This window comes from Pinus tabuliformis, chromosome 8 (assembly GCF_031772625.1).
Source record: "Pinus tabuliformis cultivar Carrire ecotype Pingquan chromosome 8, CPIR1, whole genome shotgun sequence".
Lineage (NCBI taxonomy): Eukaryota > Viridiplantae > Streptophyta > Pinopsida > Pinales > Pinaceae > Pinus > Pinus tabuliformis.
This window is the reverse complement of record NC_142294.1, coordinates 1,684,759,528-1,684,784,556: the sequence shown is the minus strand read 5'-3', so window position 1 is coordinate 1,684,784,556 and position 25,029 is coordinate 1,684,759,528. Positions and strand designations below refer to the sequence as shown.

The window sequence follows — 25,029 nt, the reverse complement described above, 5'->3', positions numbered from 1 at the left end:
GGTTCTTTAATCACAGCCATCGAAGAAGAGAGAATGTTGGCTGTGTGAAGCAGTGGGGGTGTTGTGCAATCATTTTTCTAACTTATCTCTACTCCTACAAGGCATGAAATGAAATCTTTTTGGTTTATTTTTTCTTTTTTCTACTTCTACCTGCAAAACTGAAATAGATTGAACTGCAACTAACTATCTTGCTAAAATGAAAATGCGGAATTGAAATGAAAGCAGGAAAGGACTAATCTATTTTTCTCAAATGAAATTACAAGAATGAAATGCTAATCTACGCTTGCAGAAATGAAATTGCGGAATTGAAATGCTAATCTATGAAAGCGGAAATGCTAATCTACTTTTGCATAAACTAAATTGCATAATGGAAATGAAATAAACTACTTAGCATAAGGTTGTAGTGGAAAATAGAAGAAAAGCGGCAATCACCAATACTCTGACGCTTCCCCGACAATGGCGCCAAAAAGATGGTGGGCTCCAGTATTGTAGCAATAATGCTACAACTCCTGGAACTCCCTTCTTTAATTTTATCAACCCGGTAGTTCGTAACAAACTTGGAAGCGACGGTGCTGTATGCACAAGTACTAGCTCTTGCCGCAACTGTCACTTGGTCAGCTGGCACAAGTCCACTACGAGCTTAAGCCAACTTCTATGAGCTCTTAGAAGAAGCTTTTTAATTGATGGATGAAAGCTAACTCGAAGGAGGTTGATCTACTTGCGGAAAGAAACTGAAAGCCAAAAAGAAACGCAAACCCTAATTCTACCAGCTAGTCCTACTAACGCAAAGGAGAGCATGCAAACTACTAAAGGAGATGCCATTACTTCTATGAAGGTAAAATACATGTTTCTAGATTACCTCTATCTGAAGAAAACATCTTTTTGTATTTTTGTTTAAGTTGTTGGAATTATCATGCATGTGCTTCTAACTATTTTTGACTGTGCAGAGGTGGATCAAGGAGGAGAAATGCTTGGGAAAGGTTGGGAAGGTTCAGAGAGGGTCTAAGGGGTCCCTAACACCCTTCCAGAGAGTCTCACAAAGTTTGGCTGCCAAGAAACCGTGTTTATGAGCTTCTACAGGAAGTCTGCAGGGGTTCTACAGGACGTTCAGGATTTCTACAAGATGTTCTGTAATTCTTCTACAGGATGTTTCGAAATGGGATTTTGGAGCATGGATGGAGGGAAAAAGATGGAGGAATGAGTATGGAGGTGAAATAGGGGTGTGAAGAGGTCTAGGACTTGGTGGATGAGGCTAAGGAGCAATTGGATTTATTCAAGGATGGAGGAAGCGATGATGCACAAGAATGTAGGAATTAGGGCAAGGTGGGGAAAGTATGGCAAATGAAGGGTATGAATCATGGACTAAGGGTTGGAGCAGATTATCTGATGGATTATGGGTATATAGAGAAGGATAACAGGTGCTCTGCAAGTTATTTTTCGAATTTAACAAATGAAGACTTGGAAAATCAAGAACCTAATTACCTTGACCTAATCTGACCTAGATAATAACAGAAGAAATGGAACATAAGTTTATTTGCACAAAATCAAATGAACTAACTATGCAACTAAGCAATCATAACCCTAAGCATGCAGTCAAAACTGATATCAAGTTTGACAACTAAGAATCCAACACTAATACTTGCATGGTGAAGCAAAACAACGTTTTTGTGGGCAGCAAGGTCACCTTTGTCCCAACTCATGATCCCACTGAGGGAGAGGTAAGATCAGAGGTGCTTGAGCCCCTTTTTCCAAGGATCCTTTATGTTATTAATCTATCCAAATCAATCTGAACATGAAAATCTACTTTAATCATCAAAAGCAACCTAAATAACACAACAAGTTTTAAATCTAAATAGCAGATTTTACTCTAAGAATGCAGCAAAGACACATGAAAGTAAACAAAGGAGGTACTGGGCGCTTGAGATGGGCCCAAACCCAAGAGCTATAGCCTCCTAAGAGAGATTTAGAGCTGGTCAAAGCTGGATTCATCTTTATTGAGCAAGAAAAGAAGAGTTACATCAAAACTGTCCACAATGGAAACTTGAAAATGTGCTAAAAGCAAAGCTAATCTACTGCATAAAAATCGAACTACAAACTAGCTAACTTCTGGCTACAAAATGACTAACCACTAGCTAGCCAAAATGAGGCCCTAAGCCTTCTTATTTATACAAATTGAGGACCCCAACAGTCCTCCTAAACTTTAGGGACTCGACTGCCCAAAACTTGTAGTTAACAACAATCCTACTTGACTTGCTTGGCTACCCTTGCGCTAATTGATTTGGTGGCCCTTGAACTCCGAGCTGATGGTGGAGAATTCGAGGTAAGGGCCTATAAATGAAGGGGACACCTTCCTACAAATCCTCTCCCTTGTTCTCCCACGAATTTGGCTGCCAAGTGCTCATTAAGACCTTCAATTTTGTCTCCAAATTGACCAAAAAGGCTACACAAAGCACTCATTAGACTTGTTGGCATAATGACTAACCCAATTCACTCTATTAGCATAAATATAATTAAAAACATGCAATAAACTAATGAGAATGGTGGATTAAGTCGAATTAGGAGGTTGAATGAGCCCAAATAATTATCCATTTTTGGGGCTCATCACCCTGCTCCCCTGCCTGCTTTCTTATAGATTTGTTGCAGTAGTTGATTCATGTGCATGACTAAGCAGAAAAAGATACAAAAGAATCCCAAACCTCTAACCAAGCCTGATAAAGCTAGGGGGTCATTGACCCTTGGCCGATCAACCTTTATAGACGAAATCCTTAAGAAAGCAAAATCTCAAACTTCAGTAGGCCCTAGAAATGTCACTTCTAGACAACCTACTAGTTCCCTTCAGGTCATAGGATCACCATCTATAGCCTTTACTGAGGTGCATAGTCATACTAAAGAGAAGGATTTTCAAGAAATTGAGAATTCTAGCCCAAAATCATTGCAAGAAGGGAACCTTAGAAACCTTTCTGAAGGGGGGAGGAGAAACCGGGGAAACTGAAGAACCAAAATCCCCTCTTGGGATAATTCCACCATTAAGTAGCCCAGATAAAGGAAGTACTATTAAGGCAATTCCTATTAAATCCAATCCCCCTCGTCAGCCTAGGAATACCCTCCTAGATATTCCAGAAGATTATTGGCACATATTTCACCAAATGGCCCAAAACTAGCCAACACCCAAACTTTGACATTGCAATATCCCATCATGGACACTGTAGCTAATGCTCCTATGAAAGCAATTCCTCTCCAGCATATCCCTGCATTTCATGGCCTTACATCAGAAGACCCTGATGCATTCTTATTTGAATTTGATGTGTTGTGTAGAGGTTATGACTATACCACCGACCCCAGAAACTGAAATTATTTCCCGCTACATTAGAAGGATTTGCTTTACTATGGTTTATGGGTTTGGGTGGTGCTGTTATAAATAACTGGGATCAAATGAAAGAATCTTTTCTAAAAAAATATCAAGATTATTGTAGGTCAAGAGAGCTGAAAGATGAAATATTTCAGATGGTGGCTAGACCAAATGAAACATTAGAGGAATATGTCGAGCATTTTCAGTATAATCTTCAAAGATCTCCTTATGCATCATTACCCTTACCTGATAATGTATTGAAAACTGCATCAATTAGAGGAATGAAGTAACAACGGATTGAAACATTAAACATTATTGGAAAAGGAGATATTTACCGGGAAAATTTTGCTGACATTATTAATTTATGTATCAGGAGTTCAAGAGACAACACAAGACTAAAACCAGCAGAACATGATCGATTTAACAAAATTTCTATAGAAGGAGTAACTCGTGCAAAAATTGGAAAGTTATTAGAAAATCTTAAAACTGACGTATTAGGGACTCTGACAACACAACTTGATATTATGCAGGCCAAGCAGAAGCAAGCAGAGGCAGAACAAAATTTGGCAATCTTCTATCCTAGGTACAGAAAGAAACATAGCCACAAAGAATGTCCATTAGATGCGGTTCAAGCCTGTGCCATTTGTACAAAATATCATTCTACGAAAAGATGTCCCTCACTTTTTGGATTGAAAGTAGTATACAAGGAAGTAGAGGAAGAGCCATAATCGGTATACCTGCTTAATCAACGACGTCAATGGCAGTCACGACAATTAGGTATGTTCTCTGATTCAGCTTCTTCTTTTCAGCCTCCACAATATCATGCTTAGCAATACAGTACTATGTGGAAAAATCAATTTCCATTCTCAAATTGGTCACAAAAACCATTTCCTTCATCATCACCATGGCCGAATCCAGCAAGTCAACCCAGTTGGCCAAATTTTCCCTATACCCCACCACATTGGAAAAATAATGTATATCCACCACAATGGTCCCCCCCCTACTTCACATAGTCAATCCTGGTAGACAAACTAACAAAGACTGATGAACCAGCCAGTAGGAACCATTCCACTACCTCAACCTACACTTCCAACATTACAACAAAACTCCCAGTCTAGTTTAAGACCACAACTCCCAGCCCAACCCAACCCTAATCCCAATAACGGACCGGTCCAATCTATTCAAATAATTGAAACACCAGACATAAGAACCAATCTAAGGGAGTGTAATTACCTTCAACTGAGATCTGGGCACATCATTGAAATGGAGGGAGATAAAACTTCTCAAGTTGAAAATCAGTTACCTATAGAACAACCATTACAAGAAGAGGATGTGATAAAGAAAAAAACTCATAATCAAGTAATCACATCTTCTCCTCCATTCCAAGAACGATTAATTATACCTTGACCTACACAACATCCTGATTTTGACATTCTGTGAGAACTTAAAAATCTGTACATAAAAATCCCACTCCAAGCCATCCAAGACATCCTAAGATATGAAAAGACCATCAAGGAGCTATGTATAAAAAAATAAGGAGGAGAATAACAACTAACCTGACAGTCCAAGTAGTTGGAACTTTATCCGACCTATTATCAAGAAGAGAAACACCCGCTAAATATGAAGACCTAGGAAATTTGATAGTAATAATAAAAATCCATGGGCAAACTTTTTCAAATTCCTTAGTTGATTTAGGGGCTACAATTAATAGCCTAACAACCACCACCTGTCAAAAACTGGGCATTACATCAGTATAACCAGCGTCCACTTTATTAGAACTAGTCAACCGATCTGTGGTTAGGCCAAAAGGCACACTACATGATGTCATGGTATCTGTTGATTCTTGGGAGTATCCTGCCAAGTTTCTGATAATAAACCCCAAAAACCAACTTGATGGACATCCATTGATTTTAGGCAGACCTTGGCTTGCAACTGCTGATGCTTATATTAGCTGTCGGCAAGGCAATATGACCATAACTAGAGGGGCTAATATCAAGAATATAGCCTTGTATCCTCCAGCCCAGCCAAGTGTCACAATAATGAAAGTTAACAAGCATCCTGTATTATACCTCACTGAAAATATTAGATCTCCATTAACCATAGAAGATGCCCTCGATTTCAAATATCAAACAGAGGATGGTGTTATTAACAACTTTTTTAGCCAGGCTAAATCTAGATCCCACATACAATTCCAGGTGATAAAAGCAGCATTTGATAGTGAATTAGAAGAGGATCCTCTCAAAGATACCCACGATCAAACAATACCTACTACCTCTATATCAAATAGAAAAACTATAGAAATTGAGCTGGGAAAAACTTTAAACATTAATGGCAACCTGACTCCAGAACAAGAACAGAAGCTAATTCAGCTACTGAGAAAACATAAAGAAGCATTTGCATGGGATTATCCTGACATGAAAGGAATTGATCCCCAGTTATGTACACACCACATTTACATAGAAATGGATGTAATACCTGTTCACCAATGAAAAAGGAGACTTAACCCTCACCTAAAGGACATTGTAAAAGCTAAACTTCAAAAACTTTTGGATGTGAAATTTATTTACCCAATCTCCGATAGCAAATGGGTCTCTCTGGTTGTGGTGGTACCAAAGAAGAATGGAAAATGGAGGATTTGTGTATATTATAGAGAACTTAATAAAGCAACAAAAAAATAACACTTTCCCCTTCCATTCATTGACCAGGTATTAGATACGTTAGTAGGAAATAAATTCTTGTCTTTCTTGGATGGCTTCAGTGGACACAATCAGATTCAGATTGCCCCTAAAGACCAAGACAAAACTACTTTTACCTGTCCTTGGGGAAAATTTGCCTATAGAGTTTTACCTTTTGGCCTATGCAATGCCCCTACCACATTTCAAAGGGCTATCCTCGACATTTTTTCAGATTTAATAAATGAAGGGCTCGAAGTATATATGGATGACTTTAGACCATACAAAGATGATTTTGACCTAGCATTAGACACACTAGAAAAGGTGTTGCAGTGATGCATTGCCACCAAGCTCTGTCTGAGCCATGAAAAATGCTATATGATGATGACTAAGGGACTTATTCTAGGGCATTATATTTCAGCAGCTGGAATACAGGTAGATCCGGCCAAAACTCAAATAATTTTGTTAATACCTACTCCTACCACTCAGATAGAGGTACGCAGTTTTCTCGGATTCACTGGTTATTATAGAAGATTTATAGAACATTTTTCTCATATTACTGCACCTTTATATGCACTAACAGAGAATGTTGACTTTGTCTCGACAAAAAAATGTGATAACACTTTTGAGAATCTGAAAAAGCTTGTGTCAACAGCCCCAACACTTCTGTTAACTCCTAGGTTGTTCCCTATGACTCCCAAGGGAATACGGCCGGGGTAACCACAAACCAATCTTTGGATCACAGTTTCTAGCCAAACTGTAATCAGAGAGGGCTCTCTCTTTATGATTTGTCTCTGTTATGATGGTGTTTTAGGCTAGCTATTATGCTCAGGTTTTGGTTTATGTTTTGGTTGAAGGATTTCTTTCAGGTCTTATGATATAGTGTTTAGATAGTGAAATACCATTGGGCAATGGATTCTGGATTTGTGAAATGACTTGATATGCAGGATTGATGGTGTTCAAACTGCAGGGCCTATTGTGTATTTTAGACAAACAAAATTAGCTTAAATGGTGATGTATGTCAACCAATAGAAAGCAATTAATAATTTTCTATTAAGTTGGTGAGGTGAAGGTGAACACACTGCACAGGAGCATAACTTGAATTCCTGTGACAAAGGCCACTGTGAAAGGTGTATTCTGTAAGTGCAGCAATTAAGAATTACACTTATCTAGATTACAGTTGAAGAAAACATTTATAAGCAACACAGATTGAACTCAGGGTACTCAGTGAATAAATCCTGAAAAGTTATTCTTTTTCCTTGTTGCTTAGTATTGAAAATCAGATAACATATATGGATTTTAACAAAACAACTAATTAACAGAGAGAGTTACAGAGACTTATTGTATGCTGAACTACACAGGAATCCAGCAGTTATCAACAGACACCAGAACGCATTCAACACTTCACAGATCTGAGAAATTCCATCACTTTCTTTATTAGACTTCTGAAAGGATTACAGCATAAGAATTTCTTTAGGAGAAATCAACAACCACCTTTGCAAGCTCATGCGAAGGGGACTTTATAGCAATGCTTATACAAAATATCTCAGGTATTGAGTCATCTGAGAGAGAAAATATCTTCATAAATGCGTACAGAAAGTAGGAAAAGAAGTTATTGCAATTCTGAATGCAGCATAAATTCTCTTTATGTCTGTCAGAGGGTAATTTGACCTTTGGAGGTCATTGAGTCGGTTGAGCCGTTTTGCTTTAACGCTGAATAATGCGTCTTTATTTCTTGCTGCGCTGTATTTTCTCGGCCCTGCCACCTGTAGTCTTCTATTTCTGCTTTGTTGGCCGATCCATCTGCTGAGTTGGCTCAGCTTTAATCCACCGTGCATGCTGATCTTGTTGAACTGTGCTTTGCATGACAACTGATATTTTTAAGAAACAAAATTGTTAAGTGACTCCCTGTTTACAAAATCTTCTGTATTGCATTTGTCCACCATTCTTGCGTAGGGAGTTGATGCCTGAGAATAGCATCCATTGTCTCCTCTGCCTCTGTGTATTTGAAGAAATTGGGAGCCACCCCAAACAGGTGATTGATCTCATTCATTATAAAAAACAGATTCTCGACTCTGTTGTAAAGAGACTGTCATGTGGCTGGCCCTGTTTCCTCTGAGGTGTTGGGCTTATCATTGATCTGGCTAGTGGCAAATGTATTGACCCTTTTAGCATACTGGTCATGTGTGAACAATCTCCCTGCGCTGTTCAGTAAGCCAGGGAGTCCTCTGCTTTCTAACACTTGAAACTTTTCTAAAAACTTGTTCACCTCAGTCTGCATATCCTGGGTTCTTCCCTCCAAGGTCTGCACAAAGTTCCTCAGTGTGAGAACCCTTTTGACCATTTGGATAGTGTCAGTTCTGTTTGTAATTCCCATGGCAGCTAACTGAGAACTTGTTCTGTGGTTAAGTACATTGATCATTCTGGTGGCCACTTCAGGCATATTGCTCAATCGAGCTCTTGATCTGTGAATCTCCCTCTGTGCCTTTGGGATGAGCTCTAGTTGCTCATGGATAGTTTCAATATATGGCCACTGCTCATTGATAGATTGACCAATGTTAGCCCATATCACTATTTTCAGTTCGGCCACCACTTTATCTAACTTGAGCTCATTCTCTAGCTCTTTTATTTTGTTTTTGAGGGCTTTCACCTCCCTGTCCTTCTCTGCCACAGTTTGTTTGGATTTATCATATCTATCATTGATTTTAGCCAAAGATTCTTTGGCTGAATTGAGCTCCAACATTTGAGCTTCCAGGACTTGGATTTCGTTCTTCAGCTTTTGCATATCTAGGCTTTGGGCCTGCTCTGTAGTTGTTGGCGCTGCTGAAGTAAATGTTGTTGTTTGTTCGGTCTGTTGAGGAGGTGGGGCAGTGATAGGAGCAGTTTCCTCCAGATTGATGATCTGAGGAGGAGGCTGAGAAGTCTGCCCTTCTTCTCTTTGTTTCAGAGATGCCTGTAATGCTGCCTTTGCAGCCTCTGATTCTCCCAACTTCTCTTGTGCTTGAACCAGCTGTTTATAAATGGAGATCAACAAATCTGTGGTGTCCTTCTCATGCCTTTGTTGGGCTACCTCATCTGTCTGAGGGTGAATGGTAGCTGGGATCTTGATTTTCTTTCTCATGGCAGCCATGTCAGCATCCCTCAACTTCAAGATTTCCTGTATCCCTGAAATATCTTTGGGATCATGCCCAATTTCAATGATTATGTCTTCCAGGGACCTTATTCTATTGTCCTTTGCCTGGGATGATGCCTTCTCCAATTCCAGTTGAGAGGCTGTGGCATTGAGGCTGCTCTTTAGCTTATAATTTTCCAATGTTTCATCTGCTAAGGAGGCATACACCATCTCACCAGTCTGTTTATGCAGTTCAATTTTGTCCATTGGGTGTATGTCTTTGGCCATGACCTCCAGGTTGGTCCTGAGGTAATCTGAGGTAGATTGGGGCTGCAGTGCTGTGGGCATACAATGACTCATGATCATCTTGCCTTCCCCTACATCAAAAGCAGACATAAGTCTCTGCTGATTGGTGGGAGCCATGTTTAGTAGATGATTGTACAGCTGTATTTTGATAGGCTCATTCTTCCTTTTGATGTCTATAAATTGGTGTTTAATGCCTACTTGTCCTTCTTTTTGTTGGCTGGAGGAGCTGACCTCCCCTCCCATAGCCCTGTCCTGTTCTTGCTGGAAGGAACTTGCTGAAGCTTCTCTGCTGGGTGGGCCCATGCCCAATGCTTGTCTGATAGCTATATCATCCTCTGAAAAATCATTCAGTCTTTGTCTTTTTTCTCCCTGGTTAATAGATGAAGTCAGGGGAGTTTCTCTATCCCTTTTTCTGCTTAAGTCCTCCTTTTGAGGAGTTTGGAGGACCGAGGGATCAGTGGTGACTTCTGGCCTAGGAGGCACTATGTTCTGAGCCTGTTGCTCAGTGGAAGTTGGAGTATCAATTACTCTCTCCTGCTGTAAGGGTTGCTGTCTGTCATGTTGCCCTTCTTCTTGCTGCAAATCTTGTTGCTGTTGTTGCTCTTCCTGCTGCTGCCCTCCTTTATCTGTTTGCTCTTGAGTCACTGGAGGTGACTGCTCCTTCTCTTGATGTGTCTGCTCTGTCTCCATTTACTTTTCTTTGCCTCTGCTGGATATATTCTCAGTGGCCTTGGTAGTTTGCTGCTTGGTAGTTGAGGAGGATTCAGCTGCTCCCGTTTGTGTGTTTGGAAGTGTGAATACCTGTGAACAAAGCTCAAGGTCAGCCATCTTCTTTAGATTCCTTAGTGCCCTCTTGTTCAGCTCTTCTTGTGACAAGGGCTCTTCTAAGGTCCCTCTCCTCCATTTCTCTTGATTTGCATACTTTTCAATGTGAGGGATGCTATGGTGATCATAGGCAGATAACTTATATTTGAGCCTCCTTATAGATATGAAATGGTTAGGGTCATAGGGTACCCATATGAAACTGGTTTGCAGGCCAAGGGCCTCAAGCATTCTTTCTGCTTCCCTCCATCCTTGCTCCCTCTCGTTATAGATAAAATGGCCAAGTTGGCTTTTGACCTTCAACTGTGCTTTTTTACCTTTTCCTGAAAAGTGAAGCACATCAACTCTGCCAAATTGCCTAAAGTACTCTAGGGCAAATAGCCTCATAGGCACATACTTGGGTAGTTTGAAAGGAGGTAGATCACACCCATATATCCTAATGACAGTGTGGTTTTGGTAGAAGTACCAATCCCCAATGCTATAAGCTTTGGACAGCTGAAGAATCCTTTGCATATCATCAGTGAGTCTTGGAGGAGGTGAGCTCATCAGCATTGCCATAGCTGGATGGATGAACAGATCCATGAATTCACAGTAAGCGTATGGAGACTCAGGTCTAATGTGGAAGACAGAAGACCAATAGACCACTGATCTAGGATTGCCTTGGGCATCCATTATTTTGATTGAAAAGTGAAACTTCTCATGTTGATGGTACAAGATCAAATGGTAAATGTAGGAGGTGTATTTGAACATCCTATCTCTCCTTAAATTCATCAATTTCTCATGAATCTTGTCTGATATGTAGGTGGCATAGTCATAGCAGATTGGTGACTTGCCAGGAGCAAACATAAGCATCATTACCAGCACAGTTGCATCAATATGCTCAATTGAACTATATCCCAAGATGGGAGAAATCATATCTGCAAGGTCTCTGCCCAGCTCATTGAGATATACATGAAGAATTGGAGGGCCCATCACAATGTTAGTTTTGATGTATAATTGATTAAATTTGACAATTTGAGCATATGTGAGTTTATCCCCTTGTTTTATCAGGTTTACCAGTGACAAAGGAACCAACTTCTTCTGAGGGTTGAAGCAAAGCATGTCTTTGATAGCTTGAGGGGTAACATAGAAAAGTACTGAACCAGATTGGTCAACAACAGCCCTCTGAGAAACATCATATTGTTCAGCACAGAGGTGGATTAGTTCAGGGAACTGGTTGGCCTGAGGGAGCTTGAAAGTAGGGAGGAAAGAATCCCATAAGCCCAATATATCTGTCCCATTTTCATGCTTGGTTTTCAACTCATTCAACAGATGAATGTGGAATTTGCTGCTCATAAGCTTCTCTTCTGTAATTTGGTAATCCATATCTGCCAAGGTTTGCCATTTCAAGTTCTTTTGAGGGGCATTCAGAGGTTGAACATTTAGTACTACAGGTGTCTCCATTGCACAGGAGGATTTTGAATTAAGTGCAAAATGATTTTGATTGAGCAGGACAGTACAGAGGAATGCCTCTGTACCAGGGAGGTGAAATTATCAGGAACAGAGAGTGGTTCTAGGAAATAGCAGTTGAAATACTATTTATAGTGCAACTAGGACCAATGTTTGGCCTTTCCTTGTCTCTCTCAGTGGTTAAATTTGGTTTGAATGAGTCTGCCGCGATTGCGCAGACAGAACTTAGTTTTTCAATAAAATGTAGGTAAAACAAGGCTCGGCTAGTAGTTTTCGAGGTAGTAGTTGAAAATTAGAGGTTCTGTAGAGGAATTCACCGGTGAATTTATAAGTTTTACTGTCTTTTAAGCTTTTTGAGTGATTTATAGAGAATTCCAGGTGTACGGAGGATAAATGATGAAAAATACCTGGTAAAACAGCGAGCAGAGGTTGTATGAGCAGGCAGGATTGGTGCTCTGGAGGTCTCCTGGTTGATTTAGCAGGTTGGCGGTAAGTCGGACGTGAACAACATGCAGCAGAGAAAACAAAAATGAGCGAAAAGAACGTAAAAACATGTTTTATGGCCATAATATAGACTTTTTGACAATTTGGCGCCTTTTCTGTGATGACGTCAGCATGACGTCATTGGTGGGGTCATAGGTGAGGTGGCGGGCTCTGATTGGTCCACGAGGATGGTGAAGTGGCATGCCAGGTCGGCAGGTGGTCGGGCGCAAGGGTTGACGTGACGGCATGGTGGCAGTGACGTGGGATGACGCGGAGGTGACGTAGCATAGGCGGAAAAGCCGAAACCGGAAACAGCCAGCGGTTTCATATCGCACTGCTTATGGTACGGGGGGGGATCTGTCAGACGTACCTCCGATGAGCTGTGGCAAGGACGCGTGGCGGCCGAGTGACGTAACCATTTTACGGATATCGGACGATATCCGTCGGACGTGAGACCTGCTCCGATATTGATGCTGACCGTCGGATCTAGAGGGCTCGATCCAACGGCAATTGGGGGAGTGAAGTGACCGGTATATACGGCGGGTAAACGACGGACGTCGGAGCCGCTCCGATGTGACAAGAGCCGTTGGATGCTCTAGATCAGATCGGATGGCTGTCGGGGTGATGACGTGATAGGTGGATAAGGCCGCGGGCGGAGGAATAAACATATAATTATTTAATGTTTTTTCAATATATTCCAAAAATCGAACATATGCGCCAACTTTGGTTAAGCGGTCAAAAGTGGGTTTTTTCGGGATTTTTGGTAGTTTCAAAGGGTTTTCATGGGTAAAGGGGTTTTGTAAGGTTTTTCTTGGAAAATAACAGTTTAGTGAGTGGAATGACTTGAGAAAAGGGGGGTAGATGAGGTGTAGGTTCATCCAAGTGGCCAGATGTCACTTTGATCCCTGACATAAGACTTATTGGCTATAATGCCAAGGGGAGGGGTAATTATACAAAATTTGGGGTTTATACACCATGGTGTTTAATACTAGTAGGGGAAAGGTGATATAGGGATTTACATAGTAAAGTTAAAGTTAATATGGATGGGGGGTGATCAAAGGGAGAAAACACTGGATTTGTTTGCAAAACACTTGGTTTAAAGAGTAGATCAAAATGAAAAGATTTTTACACAAGAAATGTGGCTTTTGAATGAACAAGAACCACCATGAAACCATGATCTTCTTCCATGGATCTCAGCTGAAGAGGGGATGTTAGTAATGCAATGAAGGGGGAGAGGGAGGTTAGTCATGCTCCTTGTTGTAACTTGATGAAGGTGAACACCTTGTCAATTGATAAACTTTGCCTTGGAAAACACAGTTCACACATCTGCAATGGTAAAGATAACCTTTCTGCAACCCCCAACTACTTACCCCAGTATTTGCCTAACATTTTTTATTTCTTCTTGGAGGGTGCACTTGGACTTGCAGACCCTTACTTGCCTTTTCTTTTCTTTGGCTTTTTCTTTGTTATTTCTATCTACTTCTACCCTTATCTCTTCCAAGGTCCCAGATTAAGCTGTTGGGAGCCTTTTCTTCTCTACCTGAACTACTTGTCTGCCAAGATTAAACAATTTGGATAGACTTTCTTCTCTATTCTACAAATGTAAATTTAAACCATGGAATGATCCAGATTAGACTGTTGGACCATCCATCAAAATCTTAAGTCCATACCTAGCTATATACATAGATTGGATTCTCTTGGAAATATGTGATCTTTGGGTTATCAAAGCAGAGCATATTTGGTCCTTTCATAGCCAATCATGAAATATGAAACCTATTGGTATAGGTAGCTAACAACTTCGACGACCAAATTGGGACCTGCCATTTCAAATTTCACTAGATGCTTCAAACACAACTATTGGAGCAGTCCTTGGGCAGGAAGAAGATAAAAAACCATATGAAATTTATTATAATAACAAAAGTTTGTCCCCTACTAAATTGAACTATACTGTGACTGAAAAGGAATTTTTAACTGTAATACATGCCGTTAATAAATTTAGGCATTATATCACTAGAAATCCTGTTGTGTTATATACAGATCACTCTGCCATAAAATATTTTGCAAATAAACCCATTACAAATGGTAGAGTAACTAGATGGCTGATTTTATTATAGGAATTCGATATCACAATAAAGGACCGATCGAGAAAGGAAAATCCTGTAGCTAATTTTCTCTCACGAATGCCAAAACTAGTAGATACAACAACGATCGAAGATCAATTTCCAGATGAACATCTATTCGTTGTTACTATTAAAACACCCTGGTATGTTGATGTTGAAAATTACCTAGCAGTAGACAAATTACCGAGACATCTAACCCCCAATGAATGAAAGCAGATTGTCCAGCGAAGTACTTGGTTTTCTTGGATTAGGGGATACCTGTTTCATACAGGGCCAGATATGCACATTAGGAGTTGTGTCTGTGAAGATGAAATTTTTGACATCTTGAAAGCTTGTCACGATGGACCATGTGGCAGACACTTCGCAGATTGGATAACTGGTCACAAAGTGCTACAAACAGGATATTATTGACCCACGATCTTTAAAGATGCAAAGAAATTCGTTCAAGCTTGTGACAGCTGCCAAAGAGCAGGACACCCTGGATAGGCTGATGAAATGCTCCTGAACTCACAGCTAGTTATTGAACCATTTGAATGATGGGCGCTCGATTTTGTTGGTCCAATTAACCCGTCATCAAATCAGAAAACATACATTCTGGTAGCAATAGAATATCTCACCACATGGGTTGAAGCAGAGGCATTGTCGAGAGTTACAGAAGATTCTATCATACAGTTTCTGGTCCACATATTTGTGAGTTATGGCCTCCCAAGAGATATAATTATGGATGGAGGACCTTAGTTTGCTGGTAATAAAACTGCTGCCACACTAAAAAAATATCATATTCAGCATAAAATTACTACTCCATACCATCCACAGGCAAATGGTCAAGTAGAGAGCACAAACAAAATAATACAAGCAATACTAACAAAAACCATTGCATCACACATAAGCGATTGGGATGCAAGACTACCAGAAGCATTATGGGCATATAGAACAACATGGAGGAGTACTACTGGTTATTCACCATACCAGCTAGTATTTGGAAAGGAACCCATCTTTCCAATAGAATTTGAAATACAGACATTACGAACAGCACAAGAGGTCAATCTAGATTTAGACGAAGCCGAGAGTAATAGATTACGGCAGATCAATGAGCTAGATGAAATCAGGCTCTCTTCCCTTCAACATACTTCATTAATTAAATAGCAGCGAGCCAAATGGCACGACGCCCTCATTAAAAAGAAAGTCTTCCGCAAAGGAGATTGGGCGCTCTTATACAACTCCAGGTTCCAAGATTTTCCCGGGAAACTTCAAACTCGCTGGCTAGGACCATACGAAATCTAGAAGGTACATGATAATGGCACCATTACTCTAACCACTATTGATGGATCTGAACATACCTTTAAAGCAAACAGCCACCGAGTTTGATTATATTGCAAACTGCTTACTCATGAATCCTTCTACCAACAACTTCGCGAAGACTCCGACAAGCAGATTTTGGTTGAGGAAGAGAAATCTTCCTCACCCTTGCATCATTGAGTATTTCTATTGCTCCTACACTGTACATAATTTTTTATCTTTTATATATTTTTCACTTGTATAGCATTTGTGCTTTGTTGTTCCTTTTGAAAGGAACAAAATCTTTACCATTCTACTATTCCTTTTATAAGGAGCAGCACTTGCATTTTTCTGTTGTTCCTTTTCCCAAAGGAAAATCACGTTTCGTGTTCTAATGTTCCTTTTCTAAAAGTAACAACATTTTCTATCTTCTGTTTTTCCTTTTTCCAAAGGAACAACTTCCGCATTTTGTTGTTCCTTTCCGAAAAGGAACAACATTTTCATGTTTTGTTGTTCCTTTTCTGAAAGGAACAACATTTTCTGTTTTCTGTTGTTCCTGTTCCCGAAGGAACAACATTTTTGTGTTTTGTTGTTCCTTTTCCAAAAGGAAAAACGTTTTCATGTTCTACTGTTCCTTTTCCAAAAGGAACAACATTCTCTATCTTTTGTTATTCCTTTTTCTGAAGGAACACCATTCTTGTGTTATGTTGTTCCTTTTTTTGAAGGAACATAATTTTCGTGTTTTCTTGTTCCTTTTTCTAAAGGAATGACACATTTTTGTTTCTACTGTTCCTTTCCCGAACGAACGGTACATTTTCGTTTCTGTTGTTCCTTTTTCTGAAGGAACAACATTTTGGTGTTCTGTTGTTCCTTTTTTTGAGGGAACAACATTTCAGCGTTCTACTATTCCTTTTTCTGAAGGAATAGCGTTTCGGTGCTCTGCTATTCCTTTTCCAAAAGGAACATCATTTTTCATCTTCTGTTGTTCCTCTTCAGAAGGAACAACATTTTTGTGTTTTTCTATTCCTTTTTCCAAAGGAACGACACATTTTTGTTTCTGTCATTCCTTTTTCCAAAGGAATGACACATTTTTGTTTTTGTTGTTCCTTCTTTTGAAGGAACGACACATTTTTGTTTCTGGTGTTCTTTTTCCAAAGGAATGGCACATTTGCATTCTTACTGTTCCTTTTTCTGAAGGAGCAACATTCTTGTTTCTGTTGTTGCTTTTCCCGAAGGAACATAATTTTTTTTCTTTTGCATGGGGCATTTTTCTTTTCTGTTGATCCTTTTTGCGGAGGAACAACGCTAGTGTTTCCTTTTGTTCCTTTTTGCGGAGGAACATCATTAGCATTTTCACTATTCTTTTTCAAAAAACACAACATTCTTTGCATTTTGCTTGTGCTTGTTTTCTTTATTGCACAACAGTTTCGAGTTTTTATACAAATTTGTATATAGCACTTCATTTATCTTTTTCTTTTTGTGTGTTTTATCATTCGGATCACTTCTGAAACAAAACTATACACTTATGCAATGAATATGAGAACTATAAGATGCTGAAATCAACAAATTACATAAAAAGTCACTATCTTTACAAGAATTTTCTCTGAATTGATAAGAGAAAAGAGGAAAGGACATTGATTATCTTTATGTCACTGTTCTACTAACACTGGTATGGTTGGTTATCTTTTATCATGATGGTTCCTTTCAAAATTTCATAATCCTTTTTGACCATTATTAAAGAATAAGAATGAAGGGCATATTTTTCTATTGAGATGTTAAGACTTCTTCCACCATCCCTACTCTTAAGGAGTGTTGAACCACCCTCTTTGTATAAATAAGGAAAAGTACCTTATAAAAAGAAAAAGCAAAAAGGTAAACATTGACATAGTTTGCTAGCATGGTTTGTCAGATGAAGGATAGGGGGTCTCATTGGGAGCCAGCTTACCATGATCATAAGGAAGAAAGTGAAGTGGCATTCCCATTATGGCCACCACACTACAGAAATGATCCAAGAGGCACATTAGAAAAAAAAGGAAAAAGTCCTTGGAACAGGAGGTCTCATCACGAGCCAGCCTACCCACCTTTCACTCCTTCCTAGTGGATGGCATTATGATTTATTTGGTTACCAAGCTAGAATAATGGCCTCCATTTTGACATTCCACAGTACGTTCCTGAACATACACAAAGGATCATGGTTCCATGGGTGAAATAAACAACTCTGTCAAGGTTATGGACACCTGTGGGAAACAGAGCTCTGTTGATGGTATTGAGGTCATATATTTTATACACCAATAGCATTTATTAATCACTTCTTCTACCTTTCTAATGGATCAAATAACATTATGAAAATAATCCTTTCGAACCTCTAATACATGAAATATATTATAATCAGTCATGATGGAAAAAGTTGATCATGACTGCATTGAACTTCTTGTGTACGTTAGCTGTCCTATCCTCCAAATCTCACATCATATCACGACGTTTTCTTATTTATTAAGCGATTCTATAATACACCTCGATTTTGGAAATCCGCTCGTTCTTGTAAACATGGAATATCGGTATATGCTACTCCTTTTTGACTCTATGTCATGTCAGTCTAGCACGTCTCTCCCTCATTTGACAGCCAAGGACGGCCTATCCCATTACAGGGGGGAGCAGGTGACCTCATAATTCACTGGCATACGTGTTAGTTTTTCATTTGGAGAACTTTTACTTGGGAATAGCAAGGCTTACGGTATATCGTTTTTCAATTTGCATGGCTTGTTGTTTAAAAATTACTTCTGCGTTATGCTCTGCAACAATTAGCAAGTAATTTGAACTCTAAACAAACTTGTTGTTCCGTCATTTTTTTCCTGAAGTTGCTAACAGCTGGAATAGCCTGCTGTTCCATTGTTGTCTTCGTGTTTCTTTTACAGTTTGCTAAGCATGGGAGGAAGATCAATTTGTAAAGAACCACAGGTGTTGACAGTCTCAGATTCCGCACAAGAAATCCTAACAACGGTAGGATGGATAGTTTATCTTAATCACCAGCAAGAGTCCAACGAGACTGTGGCAATTGAATTCTTATAGAACCTACAAGAATATCACTCCACAGTAAGAGGGAGACAAATAGTAGTCATCGACGATATAATTGTAGAAGTTTCAGGACTACCAACCATTGGATGTGTGTGGACTCTAAAGAATATAAGACTGCACAACGCCATCAAAATCATCCAATATGAAGGACAAAACATGACACGAAGTGGGAAGCGAGTTCTACCAGCAGATTTGGGAGAATCATGGGCGGAATTGGCAAAGATCATTCAGAATTACATTACCTGTGAAGGCAGAAAAGACATGGTAAGACAACGCAACCTTAAGCTTTTAGCTGTATTAAAACCGAAATGCACTGTGAATTTGCCTGCATTTTTAAATTCTTTACTTACATGATGTTGCCCGAAGCATGAAAAAATCCCGCCATGTAGAATCGGTAGTAAGTCATCACAGGTTGGTACGATTGATAGTTAGCTACAGTCTTGCTCAGCAATAGAGTAGCTAGGAAGAGCTAATTTTTACAATAAATGGGGGATTGGCTTTTCCAGCCCCCAAATGAAAGGATACTACAAATACATCAAATAGACCATTGAAATGGGGGAAGTCTGTTAGATTGGCATGGATCAGAGGCAGGCTGGAAAATTCCCAAGGGAACACCAACCAACTGGTCGAAGTAGTTGATTCAGGGGATGAGCAACCCCCACAATTGAAAGGAGGAGAGAACGAAAGAAAATCAAACCATGAGGAAGAAACAGAAGGAGAAATCAAACAATTTGGGCAGGCTGAAGAAGAAATAGAGCAATGTGAGGAAAGCCCATTGCAAAATCCACTGTGAGAGGATGAATTGGCCCAGATTCTGGCCAACATGGGAGCATATACTCAACCTCCCAGCCCACTAAACCTCCACACTAAAGAAGAGCCACAGGATCACTCAGTTCACGATAAGAGTGCATTTGAAGAGTTATGTGATGAGGAAGAAGAAGAAGAGAATCATTCTAGCCATGATGAAAGTGCATATGGAGAGAAAAATGATGAAGATGAAGAAGAGGAACAATTTGTTCCAACTCAAAATACAGCTGAAGAATTTGATGAGGAAGAGAGGGGAGAAGAAGAAATTACTCAAGAAATTGCAGAACAAGCTATGGTTTCTACCCCCGAACAACCCAATCAGCAGAATAATGATGAAGTACCCAGGAGAAAAATCAAGAAATTCTTCAAGAAGAAAGTCCAATCCCAAGTGCACGAATGACTATTCCTTCCAGTCAAATGGAGGAAATCAAAAGATTACGAAAGTAACAACAAATACTGCTTAATGTAATCGTGTGACTTCGACAACAAATCGGGATTCTGAAGATGAGGAAGAGAGAAAAAAGGACCTCAGTGGTGAAACCCCTTAGAAAAAAGGTCAAAAGGACTCAAGTCCAGCCTGCCATTCAAAATCAAAAGGAACAACATTCGGCTGTTGCTCATGTCGAAATTCAAACAGATGACATAACATCCTGTGATAAGGAAATTCAGACATAGGCGTAGTCCTCTGAAGCAGTTCTAACCATAATTACGAAACGACACAATAAGAAGATTCAAGTGAACCTTCCACCTACAACTATTATGTGGGATAGTGACCTGAGGACAGTAACCATACGAGAGCGTTTGATGCAAGCTCAGCGAGCAATAGAAAGATGTACAGAACAAACTATCCCGTGAGAGAAGTATGAAGAATTACAATAGTAGCTAAGGAATTTCAATGTATCCGAAAGTTAGGTTTTCAAAGGATGGTGAAAGGAAGAAGAAAGAGTTGCAAAGGTAACTCATAAGCTAGATGTAGTTATCAAACAAATGGATACCTTATTCTCTTTATACATTGACGTCCTAGCATGTAGAGCGCCTGCTAAGAATTATGCCTTATTTTTAATGGAAATATATTTGCAATTAAAAATTAAGGTTGGCAAAGGAAGAGCCCCTATAAAAATTAACACATTTAATGATTTCGTAAATTGTTGTAAGCACTATGGGGTAAAGGTTCAGAGATTATTATTCGAATTATATTTTCATAACCTTGTGTTAGATCAAGAAACAAAGTAGAACCTCGGCCCTTTCATTGGGGATATTCAACTACAGGCATTTATTTCATTTTGATTTAATCAAATAAAATGGCTTAAAGCCTATAATGCCTTCCAAAGACAAGAAAATGGATTAGATTTATGGGTAAGAGCTAAGCCTAGAAATCCATTGCAGTTATGGAAGAAACATGGAACCTCATGAGGACTCCAGGCGTGATTGAAGCATTAGGACCCATTCATACAACAATAAATTGGCAAGGGATAGAATACTTCTTTACCATCAAAGACCTTGCCATTTCTGCTGCTAAATTTCGATATCATATTTCTAATCTGAATATCCAACATAGGGAACCGTTTAATTATGAGAACTTTAAGTTAGCTGCTAATCGCTTGGGCATCTATGGTGATCTTATCTTGAGGGCACGACCATCTTGGTTAGGTTATAGGTTCGGGAGTCCGGTCATTTGGCATCTCACACTAGGATACCAAGCCTTATACGAAATGCCTGAGGGCTAGACAGGGCATATTTTTGAACACCTAGCTAGACATCATGGTTGTAGACCTCCTCATGAGATCCCGTCTCCAGCCTACTCCCTCACCATCTTGCATGTAAACTGCAATGCTTTCATGAGGTCATGAAAAAGGGTAAGCAGGGGGTGTGTTGGGCACTGGAGAAGTTATGTTATTTTTGTTTACCTTGTTATCTTTTCTTCAAGATTCACAACCTTTTCACATCATGAGCTAGGCATATGGTAGAAAATATGATAAAATCTATAAGGTTGATATAGAATATGAAATGATTAATAATTACCCTTTTTCTATGCAGGAACAGGAGAAAACATAGGACTATCATCCCAAAGGATAGAATGAGACTAAGTTAACTGCTATCCCTTTCACAGGGATTTGCACTCAAACAAGGTGATCCAAATTGGAGTGTAACAGCCGAAAAAAGGAAAAGGAGATCTCCAATCAGCACAAAAGAACAAGAAGATAACTGCAAGTTAACATCTTGACAAATTTCTCAGGATTCTTTGATATTTAGGGATCGCTATATTAACGATCTTCTGTATTGTTAATATCATTGTTTGGTTGTTATAAAAGGGGTAACACTGTTATATTGGGAGGAGAAGACTATTATTATTTTTATGAAATTTTCTTCGGTACTTGAACTTTGATCATCAAATTTATTTGAAGAGCGAATCCTTATAACTCTATTTCATATTTCAATATAAAAACCTGGTTTTTGTTCTATCATTGATTATGGAGTAGACTGAAGCAGTGAGTCCCTGGAGGCTAAGGGCCCGTCCCTAGTGGATCACTTGCTCTTGTATCATATTTCTCATTCATGTGTGGTTTGATTTCTTTATTTGACTCTGCTCAGTAATATGAAGAGCTTTACTATGTTACATATCGGCTCTGTTATACTTGATTAAATATCACTATTACTCACAACAAGAATGCTATGTTATCATTCTAACTCTACATCGCATTAGTGTCCCGACAAATCACATAGCATTGTTGTTATTTACAGATTAATTGAGTTGTATGTTCTTGAATCAGTACTATTGTATGCTTTACTCTTAAAATCATGAATGTTGTTTATTTGGAATTACTGCCTTGTTACCATTGTTGTTCTAAAACCATTGTCGTTCTGAAACAATTGTTGTTCCATTACAATTGTTGTTATTCTATAGCTATGATTCATGTGTACTGTATCGAGCTTTGATTTCTATTCCTTTTACTGATTAAGTGTGTTGCATGTTTAACTTGGGTAGTTGTACATTTCGGTTTCAATTGTTTCTCTATACTTTATTTCTAAGAGTTTGTTGTTCCATTTCTGGTTGTTGTTCAAATCGGAAGCTGTTACTGAGTTCCCGTAGATTATAATTATTGTTGCATTCATAGGTTAAGGTGTTTCTGTTCAATATTATTCATAAAGATAGCTGATGTTCCATTTCTTGCTATTTGAATATCATCATTTCTTTGTTGTGCAGAAGGTTTGAAACTATAGTGAACATTGACATATACTGTCTAGTTCCCAGTTTGACGATCCTTCTTCTGAGTGCTTCTTTAATTGCATCAGTTTACATAGGGAAGAGTTATTGTTACTGTACCATCGACTAATAAATTGTTGTAGCTTTCTTAACACATGATTTGAATTCCAGGTTTCTTTCCACAAATAGATTACATTTCAAGAATACATTTACTCTTGTATTGAGAGCACTATACTACTAGCATTACTCTGACAATTGACCGCCTCAAACTGAGTACACTCTTTGAAATAACAAATCGTTCCTGGATTGAAAATTAATGTAGGGTAAATAAAGGTGAAAAAGACCCTTTTTACTACTTGACATTTACCCCACCTATGATAAAGAGATGTATTCCATCGTGTAGGCTTGCCGATAATGGAAGCACTACATTCTAGAGAAGGATAAGTACTACATGAATGGTAAGTAAAATAACAACCTCGGTATAAGTACAAGACAATATTATTGATATTTTATCCTCATCATATTATAATTAATAACAATAAATAAATACACACCTAAAATGAAAAATTCTAAATATAAAACATTAATAATAAATATACATAAAATAAAATGAATTGAAAATACTATTATTATAATAATAATAATAATATTATTATTATTATTATTATTAAATTGTGTTAAGTACTAATTGATTTATTAAAAACCCTTAAATTACTCAACTAACTAAATCCATTCGACTTAATTTATCTATATAAATAGACTTTATATAATTTAAATAAAACATTCTTACACAAAGCATTGCCATGCCAAGTTGTTGACCGGTAAAATTTATATTAAATAATTATATTGCGAATTAAAAAATTATATATTTTCATATTACCAATAAATAACATAGTTTATCAATTAACTCCCTTTCTGGTCGGTTTGAAATTAGTTTTCCCAACATCCACACTATATATTTGACCGCACTTTTATATTTTGAGGTATCGTCCTCCATATTGTTTACTTCTTTGTGTGTGGTAAAGCTTTGGGTAAACTCGATCGATCAGGAAATTGGTGTGTATAGGCTGCCCTAATGGACGCTATTCCGATGGATGTCGTTCGGCAGTGTTTGCTAAGGATGCCTTATACATCACACGATATGCTGAAAGCTATGTGCAATAGCTGGGAGGCTATGGTCCATAGCCCTACGTTCTATGCTGACAGGAAGAAATGTCGGACGAGCGAGCAGCTTATTTGCCTGGTTCAAAGAGATATCAGGAATCACAGAGATATGAACCCTATCCTTGTAGTAACGGTATACGACCCTGTGAACGGCACCTGGCAAAGGCTACTCCAATTGATGATCCCCACAATACTGAAATACCAATATGGTGTCAGTGCGTAGCTGTGAATCAGAAGCTACTTCTCATAGGCGGATTCCAACCGTCCAATGAAATTTTTACGAAGAGTATCTATATTTACGACTTTTAGTCTTCGAGATGGTGCCACGGAGCTGACATCCCCACAGCTCGATCAATTTTTGCCTGCTCTGTCTCTTCTTCCACTGGACTTGTTTATGTCGCCGGCGGGATCGACGAGCGTGGTAGCCCTCTTGCAGCTGCAGAAGCATATGACGTGGTGAAAGACAAGTGGACAATTTTGCCTCCTATGATCGAACCCCACGGCCATGGATGTCGCGGTGTGTTTGTGGATGGTAAATTCATGGTGTTACACGAAGGCCAACCTGCAGAAGTTTTCGATCCGAGTGAGGGAACGTGGAAAATGAGGTCACATTGGTGGAATTTCGTGGGAGAAGTATGGCGAAGTTGTGTGATTTCATCTTCTTCTTCGGAGTTGCACGTGTTCACCGAACAACAGGTGGAGAGGTACGATGTTGAGAAGGACGTTTGGAGTGTTGTAGCTACTCTTCCGAATCCCCACCATCTGGAGCTTTTTACGTGCGCTACATTGTGGCGCGACCAAATTTTTGTAAGCGGAGTGGGCGAGCGACCGTGTTCCAACCCAGAAAAACACATCTCTTATCTGTTCAATATGTCAACCAGCCAGTTCATGGAACTTCACCGTGATTGTGGGGAGGACTTTGCGGGCATGATCCTATCTGCAGCGACCATGGAGATTTGAAAGTATTTTTTAGATGCGCATCCAATTTATTCATTGTGTTGTGTTCAATTCTATATCAGTTATTGCTTAGTCCGGCTAGTACAAGAAATGGTCTTTTTTTGTGTTTTTCTGTTGTCAATTTTGTTCAAAACTTCTGTATGAAATTTTAAAAGTGGTTTAGTTTGTAAAGATTGAATAAGAGATGTTGAGAGTGTTGAATTTATTTATTATTTCAAAAAAAAATATTC

The 25,029-nt window shown here is 39.0% G+C and overlaps 1 protein-coding gene across 1 annotated transcript; it reads left to right on the top strand.

Annotated features, from left to right (window-relative positions):
• Positions 1-23,753: 23,753 nt before the first annotated feature.
• LOC149242714 (F-box/kelch-repeat protein At2g44130-like) lies at positions 23,754-24,802 on the top strand. The gene is made up of 2 exons (XM_089370961.1): positions 23,754-23,975; positions 24,152-24,802. The coding sequence occupies exons 1-2, from the start codon at positions 23,754-23,756 to the stop codon at positions 24,800-24,802; spliced, it is 873 nt and encodes a 290-aa protein (XP_089227087.1).
• The last annotated feature ends 227 nt before the right edge of the window (positions 24,803-25,029 follow it).